This window comes from Centruroides vittatus, unplaced genomic scaffold (genome assembly GCF_030686945.1).
Source record: "Centruroides vittatus isolate TY-2023 unplaced genomic scaffold, ASM3068694v2 contig_884, whole genome shotgun sequence".
NCBI lineage: Eukaryota > Metazoa > Arthropoda > Arachnida > Scorpiones > Buthidae > Centruroides > Centruroides vittatus.
The window spans coordinates 2,461,273-2,473,380 of NW_027122576.1; the positions used below are offsets into that span (position 1 = coordinate 2,461,273).

At 24.8% G+C, this 12,108-nt stretch overlaps 2 protein-coding genes across 2 annotated transcripts in view; both read right to left on the reverse strand.

Annotated features, from left to right (window-relative positions):
* Nucleotides 1–12,108, reverse strand: part of LOC136983714 (cilia- and flagella-associated protein 77-like) — a 233,549-nt gene that overhangs the window by 50,793 nt on the left and 170,648 nt on the right. The gene's annotated exons all lie outside the window — the stretch shown is intronic.
* LOC136983694 (Golgi-associated plant pathogenesis-related protein 1-like) lies at nt 852–10,820 on the reverse strand. Its single transcript, XM_067280507.1, has 6 exons — nt 10,668–10,820; nt 9,263–9,422; nt 3,368–3,517; nt 3,037–3,166; nt 2,795–2,878; nt 852–1,143 (listed from the first exon to the last, which is right to left on the reverse strand). The coding sequence occupies exons 2-6, from the start codon at nt 9,419–9,421 to the stop codon at nt 938–940; spliced, it is 729 nt and encodes a 242-aa protein (XP_067136608.1). The 5' UTR covers nt 9,422; nt 10,668–10,820; the 3' UTR covers nt 852–937.

A 12,108-nucleotide genomic window follows, 5' to 3' on the forward strand; every position in this document is an offset into this window, starting at 1 on the left:
ACTCAAGTTTAATTCATCAATGAAATTTTTATGAAATTAACTTAATTTTTAAATTTTTCAATCAATTTATTTTATTCACAACTTGAATTTTTTTTTTATTTTTTTATATTACAACTTATAAGATACAAATATTTTTAATGAATTATTTATTGTAACAAAAATATAAACAGTAACTAATTATCATGTCAACGATTTAATAAACTCTTTTTTTCTTTTGATCTTATGCTTTTTTTTAAACTTGTTCTTTGTTTATAATTTATAAATGCATCTTTATAAATATATCATCATTAAATATATGTATATATATATATATTTTTTCTTTTATCAATATATAAAAAAATTTAATTTGAAAATATAGGTTGGATATTTAACTAATTTTTTGGCATAATTTAAAAAGTTTTTTTTTCTAAATTTATTTAACAAGGATGTTAACTAATGATGTTTAATATAATTTAACATAAATGTAATTATACAAAAATCTAGATAAGTGGGCTACTATGCTAACTAACTAAATTAAATGACTGATAATGAGATCTAGTGTGCATCCAGCTTCATCATTTAACAAATCTGTACAGTGTTTTTTACCTTAATTTCTAGTGTATCAACTTAATTTATAGCCTCGTGTACTACTTGTTAATACATATAACATTTATATGTGCTCACGTAAACGATTACTTTGAACGTTTTGTGCTTCAAAACAAATTTACTTCAATATTTTAAAAAATGTTTTTCTTGTGTTAATTTGAAGTTTATTGTATTAAACTGGAAAAAATTCTGCTGAATATTTTGGATGGAATTCAAATAAAAAATATCATTCTCTGTGATTCTCTTCGAGTTCTTTTTTGTTTGTTTTGTTTTTGTTTTTTTAATAACCAAATATGAAGCAAGGTATCAGTTGGATGACAAGAAAAGCAGGATGATGACGATGGATTTTGCTTCATTCTCCGAAATCATCCTCTTCTGTCTCTTCGTTTTCGTTCTCCTCTGTTTCTTTTAAAGGAGGGAATACGTTATCGTGGAATTCTCCAATTACGTTTCCAGCTGGTTTATAATTTGCTACAATAACGATTTTGCCACATCTAGTTCTAGCTTTGCCAACTCCAAATTCCGTGCTGCTTCTCCACACCATTTGCGTAAATTGGCCTGAAATATAATTGCAAAACTTACAATTGTCGTAATTACATTTCGCAAGTCGCAATTGTAAATGTTCTTTCGTAAATTATACCAACAGATTATATCTATTCACATATATTTGCTTATATATCATCTGGAAAACTAAGCCCCTTACAAGCGAAAAATACTGTAGTTGATAAGCTAATGCTTATTCACTTGTAAGGTGATTAGTTTTCGTGATATATATATATATCACGAAAACTAAGCATTATAATATATATATTACATATATTAAACATTACATATATATAATATATATATATATATATAAACTAAAGCAAACTATTTCTGATCTTAAGCTAGATATTGTACATCTTTAAAGATTTCTTAACCTAAATTAATATAAAATACACATTTCTAGCATTAGATTTGAATGAATGTAGTACTCTAATGACTGTTAACCATAGATTTTGCAATCTAAAGTTATCTTTCACGCTGTAGATTTATGGTATTATACATCACACCTCTTTCAAATCAATAGAATTCTGAAGCCTTTTTCACATTCTGACATTTTCAATGCACGAATTCACAAGCTGTAAAAGCTTATACATTATAAATTCTGCAATATCTTCCATCCTATAGATTCTTTTTTAAAGATCTGAAGCGTATCTACATCATCTTTCTTTCGGTTTTCTCATAATTTGTTGCAATTTATGACTTTTTTATGTTATTTTTCAATTTAGATTTTGTATATTTTAATCAAATCCAATGTAAAAAAGTCAATTTTCTACTCTATATTTTTTAATAATCCAAGATTTTATCAGAAAACTTAATAATAATATATTCCATTAAATCTTGTTGTTATTATTTTTTTTAAATAAAATTCGATAAAAATGAAGGTTAAAAATCTTATCAGTATATAAATTTAAATTTAAAAAATGTATGTGCGCGATATAAATAGCTAGTACAGTATCAAATTTATAATTTTTTTTTTCAATAAAAAATCACTCTAGCCATCAACTTGATTGATTGAATATTTGAGAAGAGGGGGAAAAGGGGGCATTAGTATGCAAAATAGGTAACAAGTACAAAAGTTCAAGGACGTTTTATCCGTCGGAATAGAATTTCAATTGATTTTAGACATCGTAATTCAATGGTTTTTACATAGAAAACAGCACCCGAAAAAAGAAAAGAAAAAAAAAACGTTGAGAAATTTGCAACAAAATTGGAATTTTATCAAGAATTGTGTGTTTCCGTGTAATTTCCTATTAAAATTTTAAAATTATGTTAATGAAATTCACTTTTAAAATGTATAATTTATGAATCGAACTTCAAAAATTGTCTTAGAGAAATGTCATTAAAATTTGGAAAAGGTTCGAGTCACATTTTGCAGTATTTAAAATAGTAAATAGCTTCGAAATGATTAATTTTTAAATGAAATTATTAAAAGATTCTTGACATTTCCAAGAAATACTTTTGTATGTTTAACAATTTAAACGGTGATTAAAGAAATGATACATAATTATGCCTAGAAACGGCATAAAAATTTTGTTGACAAGATAATATGCGAATTTCGTGAGGGGAATAAAGTTCAATTTTGTTATTATAATGGAGTAATTTATGCTATTATAAGAATTTTTAGATAAAACATGTAAAAATAATATAAAAAATTTCAACTTACAAGCATGAACGTGTAACAAAGACGGTTCTTGATAGAAATTATACAGTTTTATCTCACTATACCAATATTTGGCCACTTGCTGTCCTGGAAGATCAAGAGGAATGAAGAAAGTGATTAATGAACTAAGTTAAATCTTTTGTTGTTTGAATAAATTGCAGTTTTCTTTTGGTAAATTTTCAAATTTTTGAGCGAATTTTTAAAAATTTCTAACATAATTTTATCTTAAAAAAAGTATTCCTTACCAGTAATATCAAATTCTGGCACCGATGACCATTTACAGAATAAATTTTCACCTATATCTTTACTGTTTCTATGGTAAAATGTATTGGTATGTACCAAGTGGTTGGACCAAAATTGAGCCATGCTACAGAGCTAGAAAGATTAAGGTAACATTCAATTAATTCCCGTATAAAAAGATATTATCCTATTTTAAATATTTAAAAATTCGAAGATATACTTTTCCACGTTGCATTTCATTGGAATTTTTAAAAATTATTCTCGTTTACTCGAAAAATTTCACACGATAATATATAATTTCGAGAAAATCTTAATGGATTTCGCATAGGAACTTGCCTGATGAGATAAAGTGAGGGGTGGAACACCATGAATTTCACGTAGATTGTTATGCCATTGAAGGCAATCCGTGATGAAATCACTTTCATCGAAATCTGTGGCACACTCGTCGTCTTGATAATTAACCATAATGGGCCTCGCAAGTATAACCTTCAAAAAATTACAAAAAAAAAATATATATATATATATATATATATCAATTTGCAATGTTTAAAAAATATTAAAGAAACATATCAGCCGACAAATTCTTAAATTAATTTTATAATATAGGAAAAAAATGAAGTAAATCCGCTTATTCGCAATTGTAAATCCTCTTAATTCAAACTTAGAAAGATGGATGCGATAGAAAATAAAAGCATTTGTTTAATCAGACGTAAAAAAATGATCACCAAGCAGAAAAAAATGGATATTTGCCCTTTCGATAAAGACGAATTTCAGGAACATAAAACAAAATCTTTGTTGGAAATTCAATAAAGAACATTTTCCTAATTGGAGGAATCGTCTTATATAATCTTCCTACAAGCGGAGAAATTTCTACAGAAATTTTTCTAGATCTATCTAGTAAAACCTGTGTAAGCCGGAATCGCCCGGTACCGAATATTTCTTCCGGTTTGACAGGTTCCCGTTTTAAAGGTTTTTTTTTTAAAATAGAAAATCGCTTCGTTCCGAAGAACTTTTTGCTGTTTAGTCAGGTTTCCCTTTTATTCAAGTTCCGTTTTGTACAGGTTTTACTGTATGTACATTAATATTTTCACAAAGGAAAAAATATTTACTTTCGTTCTTAATTGTAGCAAGAATTTTAAATTGTTGAGTTCAATATTTCTCTGGAATCTTTTCTTAGATTTCTTCAAGAAAATGATTTACTTGCCGACATATTTTCGCAGAAAAATCGGGGAAAATATTTCAAGAAATAATGCATTGAATATTTTAAAATTCATGAAAAAAAAAAAACTGAAGTATTTTCGTACAATTCGTGAATTTTTTAATAGAAACGCAATAGTGGAATATAGGAAAAAATTGGCCCGAATTTTACATATTATAGAAAGTTTTCTAGAATGTTCTAGATAAAAGTGAATTATAGAAAAGAGAACATTTCTAACTAATTTAATTTAGTAAATATATATATATATATATAAATAATTAACAACTTTTTTTAGAGTTCTCTGTAGTAAAAGTCTTTAAATAATTAATAAATAAATAAAAATAAATTTAAAATAGTCACGTGTAAATGAATATATATTTCCAGATAGCAAACTATAATTTCCTGGCGCCACCTGCCGATGAAATTCGTCAAATAAGCGAAATTTGAAAAGATGTTCCGAGCAATTAAATAGGAATCTTAACAAAATTTCTGAAATAATTCGTAAAATGAGTAAACAAAATTTAAAGTAATTATTTTCAACAAAGAATATTCACCCAATTAACCCAGTTTTCCTTAATTATAATAAAATTTGGGGGAAAATAATAATTATTATTATTTGACCTTTAAACACTTTGGTATTGTATATCCGAATGTACAATTCTGTTAAAGTTAATATTCTAATTACGATGAAGATAATAGACCCAACCCAATTTGCTACAAAAGAAAAGACTCATTATTCACTTATCTCTTCTATAAAATACAACGCCCTTGTCACTATATTTGTATATACATATATATATATATATATATATTGTTTTCTTTCTTTATTCCTCACCAATTTATAATTTATTTCGGAAATTGGATAATATCAACATTTTAATAGCGCGCATAGCTTCAAGGATAAACGTGACACGTGACTAATTGATGATTTTCGTAACACGTAACTAATTGTAACATTTGAAGAATGAAGTTAAGACGCTGAATTTTCGATTTGAAAAGCTCGCAATCAAACAAACGACGGAAATTTCCGGTTAGAAACAATCTAAACTGATGTTATTCCTACAGAACATTACCTTTAAATCGAAAATTTTCCCATTATTTTTATTTCTTTACCTATCTACTAGGTGTCTCTAGGTAGTTTGGAAGGTTGCCAACTCTTCATCTTTCTTTTCTTTTTTTGTGTGTAAAAGTTTTATGTCGTTTGATAACAATTTTTCACTTTCAACATTTTATTATTTTCTTTTACCGCTTCCGAAATATTAATATAAGAAAAAAAAATGATAATAATAATAATTAAGTTTAAATGTAAAAAGGTGTAATAGTAAAGAGATGATAAATGCTAGTTTAAGCAAATTACGATAGATGGGGTAAGTAATAATAATAAATTATAATATTTTAAATGTTAGAAAGTTATTTTAAAAAATTTGACGCGTTTACACGTTTCAATTATTTAAGAAAGATTTTTAATAAATATATTTAAAGCGTTTTAAGTATAATTAAGCTTATTAGACAACACCCTAATTTTTTACTTAAATATTAATTATATTAAATATTTATAAAGACGGTAGATGGCAGCAGATATTTACACTTTTTTTTTTTTATTTTAGAATATATAAAAATGTTTTTAATAGTAGGAAATAAGAAATAACTGGAAAAATTATTCTTATATTTAACGTATTAATTAAATTTAATAAGTTACTTTGACGTGCATTAAAGAAAATAGCGAAAAAGAAAAAAAATGCAAACGTTGCTGCAAGCATCCCGTTGACTGATACGTGATAAAGAAAATATTAATATTGATAAATGATGCGAATAACTCTAATAAAAATAAATAAATGCGTTAGATAAGAACAGTAAAAATTCACGAAAAATAATGCAAATTTCCGCCATTTTTAATTTAGTCAAATGCAAAATCCGATCAAGACTCCGCGATACAATTTATAATCATCGCAGCGCTTACATTAATGGTGTGGCTTTGTTAATGTCAATTTTAAAAAAGTCACTTAAACAAATGAAAAAAGTTACTAATAACAACAAAATTATTTAAATTATAAAACTAAAATTCTCAAATAAAATGACAGAAAAGTCGTTTTAATACCGATTTCACTTCAATTCTGAATAGTACGTTTACGTGTTAAGTTTTTAATCAAATTTAAACAATAGACACACGTGTTACGTTGAATATTATTAAGATAAAGAAGAAACTTTTATTTAAGCGAATGTAACCTTTAAGTATTAGAATAAATAAAGGGGGTGGAGAACAGCATGAAGTGTTTTCACGTCACAAAAGATCAAATGCTCACTAATGGTAAAGATAATCGATGTTTGGTCTATTGATAGCAACAGACGCCAGAATGTCAGCCACACTTTGCTGACATTTTCTTATACAACTCCTAGACTTTTGTATCGAGTTATCTCCAAATAACAGTTAAAATGCTTATAAAAAGTTAATTATAATTGTTTATAACAGTTATTATATAAATATCTATATATTTTTTAAATTAAAATATAATTAAATTAATTAATTAAATGATTTTTATAACAGTTTTTATAAGGAGCGAATTTAACTTAGGAAAAACCTTCAACCTCTACTATTTTGCATTATAAATAAATCAGAAATACAGTATTTGAATAATTAATAATAAAAAAAGTGGATATATATGTAATTCGTTGTTTTAATTTATTCGTTGCTTTTTGACCTTTTAATTTAACAGATAATTTATTATTTTTTAATACATTTTTTGTTAACTCCATGGAGAATTTGCTAATGGAATATTAAAAATACACTCGACATTTTCGCTTCCATTATATAACCAGAAAGAATATTAAAATAAAAAATAAAAAAAAATTTATAACCTTTTCATATAATAATATATCATAAATTATCGAAAATTTTATTAATTTTTCCACAGAAAGATAATAAAAACCCCCGATTCTGCAGGAATTAGGCTGTAAGATAACTTTTCTAGCTATCTAAACATCATTTAAGCAGCTTAATATTATTAAAATTGGCTTTACAACTTAAAAAGTAATTGTGTAAACATATTAAATCGTAAATTAAATTATTTAAAAATTAAGAAAAAAGCTTAAAAAGGTTACATTGTTCGTATCTATCTATGCTGTAAACCTGTACGTTTATTAACTCGTCAATGTTAAAAATTAAAAATTATATATTATAAATATAATTTTATCAATTTTAAGCCGATCGGATTACCTTAATCATTAGATTAACCGCACAGAAGCTGAAATAATAGTATATACGATTATAGGCTGTCGAGATAAAATAGATGAAGATAGTAATTCTTCATCAATCACTGTTAAGCTTAAAGATGGTACTTTTTACAAATTATACTATTTTTTATGATTGATTCTTCTTTAAATTTTAATTAAATACATTATATTTTCTTTAAATTATTAAGTAGTTTAATTCTTTTTATTACGTTAAGTGATTCTGGAAGCAGTGAAGTTTACCCTTTTCTCTAGGCAATATTTAAAAAAATTAATTAAGTAATTTAATTATTTATAATTTTTTAATAAAATTCGTACATTAAATTTTAATTTTAAAATTATTTTTATTTAAATTTCGATTTAAATTATTTAAAAAAAAAAAAAATCTCAAAAATCTGATTTGGAAAATTGGTAAGTTTAAAGATAACGAAGATGAAAAAAAATGGATATAACTTTTAAATTCTATTTAAATCCGTATTTAGGTTAAATTTAAGATAATTTCGTAAATAAATATATAACATTAAATTAAATTTACTCGGAATTAAGGATCAATCCGTACGATTTTCTACGGTAATCAATAGAGGTTGGTGTATCCTCCATTTTCATAGCATCCCATAGGATTGATTCCATAAAATTGTTTTATTTTATTATATAAAACAATTTGACTTTTAATAGTAAAATTTTAAGTAAAACTAAACATAATATTCTATAAAATTAATTATTCATTATTGACTTTATCGATTTTAGGAAACGTTAAATATCATACACACATTGTTTGAACGAGGAATGAAATTTCAAGAATTATTAATAATAAATTTTAATTAAAATATCTACTTTAATTAAAATATTTTCTTTATTTTATTAATAAATAAAATATTAAATTCCTTTTCTCTCTCTCTCATATATATATATATATATATATTTTCATAGTTTACGTCTCAAATTCAATTTTAAGCATGATTTTTTATAATTTAATTTAATAGTTTTATTATTATAATTATGGAAATTTTATGGTAAATATTTAAATAATTCAGTTATTAAAATTGAGCCGATTTATTTTTCTAAAATCTATTAGGGCCTATATATTTTTGGTAAATTTATTAAAGATTTTTGCATCGATTTTATTCAATACAACGATATAAATTTAATATAAAAAATGATAGTAATATATTTAAAATTTCATAAATATTTCATAAAATATTGAATATTTAATAAATTATAATAGCTTAAAAATTATCTGAGAATTTTACTCGTAAATCATCCTTTAAAATTTTGATAATATTTAAATATAAATCTTTATTTTTAATCATCTTCATCTTTGTTTTCTATTACGCTTCCCAACATCCCCTTGAGAGAAGAATAGAGATGTTAAATAACTTAGAAGAAGAATATAAAAAGAATTAAAGAGAAGGCAACTACAGAGAGAAATGATAAAGAACTTGAGATTGTTAGAGAATTGGAAGAATTCTTCTACTGAAAGAATATAGATTATGATGATAACTTTCAAAGATGAGTATATTTATAACATGCATCATTTTAAATGACTATATTTTAAAATAGATCATCATCATCTGCACTCTCCTTACTCTTCTACGATTGTCTCTACTTTTTCATCTTTTCAACTGAATAGTTTTATTTAAATAATTTTAAATTATAATTTGCCTTATACAGATGATAAGAATCAAAATGAAGTATTATTATGCTCTCAAATATTATTATTATAATATAAAAATGGAAATTATAATAGATAATTATTAAATTTAATAAATTATAAAATTAAAATAAATATATTTTTTTATACTGACTTTGTCAATAAATCTAGGAGAAGCAGTTGTTCTGGATGAAGGAGAACTTGAAGGATTGCCTTTAGCAGGAGAAGATTTTAATACCCTGTTTCTTTGGTATTTAGGAGATTTAGTTTTAATCGGACGGAGGGTCCTTAGTTTTTTGGAGAAATAATCCATTCTAGTAAATAAATTTATATTAAAATATTTAATTAAATTAACTAAAATATACTATTTAATAAATTGCTAAATTTCTAAAGTTTAAATAAGTTTTATCACTTAAATGCAGCTACAAATATTTTATTCTGATCATAGACATATTTATCGATTTATATTATTTATTTATAATAATAAATATTAAAAATATCGTATATTATTTAAGAAAATTATTACTTTCCTAGCTTATAAAAACTTAAGCAATTTATATCAGAGAAAAAATGATCGAGATATTTAATATTTGATAAAATTTAATGCAAGGTGCTTTCACTGTAGAGCTCTGATACTTAAGGAGAAGCTACATTTGCAGGAGTTATTGAAAAATTTTTGAGAGAGAATAATTAAAATTTTATTATAATTAAACGTGTATATAAATGATTTATTTTATATTTAATTTAATTTTTATGCTTTATCGAACATCCTACGATAAAAAATAATAAATTATGTAAATCGGATTTATTTTTCGCACTAATCTAGTAATAGATCTAATGTTTTTCTTTTTCTTTTTTAAATGTATTTTCCTTACAAATAGCTTTGATAAAAGGAATGACATCACAAAATAGCTGCTATTAGATAAGGAACAAACTTATTTTTCCTTGTGAATAATGATAATTTCGTTCAGAAGTCATCGTAACAATATCCATTTATTAAAAATGTTGTGTCTGCAGTCGTTGAATAAAGACAATAACCAATGACCCAATACTGACAACTCCATTGAGAATAAGCAGGGATTCTCGCTGCAAACATTGATTGCTCATGCAATAAATAAGTCTCCAATATAATTAATTATTTTCTTTAAAAATACTCTTAAATTTCTTTAAAAAACAAGCACTAAATCTATTTAATATTCATAATTAATTGGGAAATAATGTTTAAACAAAGAAAACAACAGTTTATTGAACGGATTTTTTAATTAATTCATGGAAAAATAAACATTTTTACATACCTATCAAGTAAGACATAATTGATTACTTATATACTAAATCCGTTTAAATTTATAAAATTTTAAACGAAACGAAAATAAATAAAATATTTTAAAATTTTATATAAGCATTTAACTTAATTAATGTGTAAGATTTTTAAAGCTTAACAAAAATTTCGACCAGGTGAAGTCAATATTAAAGATGGGGATAGATGAGAATTTTCAGCATAATTATGATAGAATTTGGGGCGCTTATAGATAAAAAACTGAGCTACAATTAATGATTACCTGTACTCGAAGGGTTGGTACACTACACCATGGATAGCCTTAAGCCTAAACGCCGGTAAAGACAATTTATGGACACCGCTTCTGGGACGGGATCGATAGAGAATGTTAAGCTGCTCTCGGTGCTCGCGCACTTTTGAAGAGCGGCATGTTGCGTGCGCCACGAATCGCAGTTCAACGTGGCCTACTGTGACGTCACTTCACGTATACCTCATAACAGGTATCATTACTAAAATTAACCTTCAATGGTGATAAGAAATCGCATACAAGATCAAATTCAATTATGGCATTTTTTATTACTTATTGTTATCTGTATTCTTCGTTGAGGGAAAAAATATATAATATCTGACTTATAACATCCGAAATGATGAAATTTTATTAGTGCCACGCCTAAAATACGCCCGACTTTGGCATTTAGGCCACGGACAAATTTGATATCATCATCGTTCTGTATAAGAAGAGTAATTAATTTGACCAGATTCTATGAAAAAAGAGTTTTTCTACCCATTTTTTAAAAGAAAATTTACAAATTTTTCCCTGAAAACATCATCTCAACTTATAAAAATATCGTAATAAAAGTATTAATTAATAATTAATATTTAAATTTATTAACACGTAGAAAAATCTCTACAGACCAGTTTATTATAAATTTCTCTTAAAATTTTCCTTCACTTTTATTAAAAATTATTATATAAATTAGCTTATTTATGCATGGAAATAAAAAAATATGCTTTTAATTATGCATAAATTATCATATTTATGCATTAAAATGAAAGAAAATGCTTAATAATCATGCATAAATTAGCGTATTTATGAATTAAAATGTTATAACTAAACGTCAATATGGTTGCTATAAAGGAGACATAAAGAGATAAATTTATAAACTATCTTCCTTGATTAATGTCCTTAGAGATTGAGATATGCATCACACATCATTCTCGATTGTCTCCGTGAGATTTTTATCTCGAATATCTGGACAGGTGACGTGTCAACTCGTCCGTGCCCGAACCCATTTTAGGATCTACCGTATAAATTACGAAATTAGCGAATGGTGCGAATAATATTAATTACCTCAGTCTAAATAAAGCTTAATTGGTATCATTAAACGACGAAGTAGGCTTTATCATAATCTTATTTTTATATATTTTAATTATCTAATTTGAATACTACCGCTCCATCGTCGGAAAGTCTCGTATAAGTTAGCCATTTGGTCATGCCATCTGACGAGTATTATACAAACTAAATTTTTATTTATTTTTTTAAATGTTCTTTTTAATATTATTAATATTAAAATAATGATTTTTATAATGTTTTATAAATAAAATTTTATTTTAATTTACTTATAATTTTAATTAAAATTACATTAAAATTTAATATTCTTTTTAAATGATATTTTTAAAATTAATACATTAATTATGCTTATAATGTCTTGTTATATTTAAAT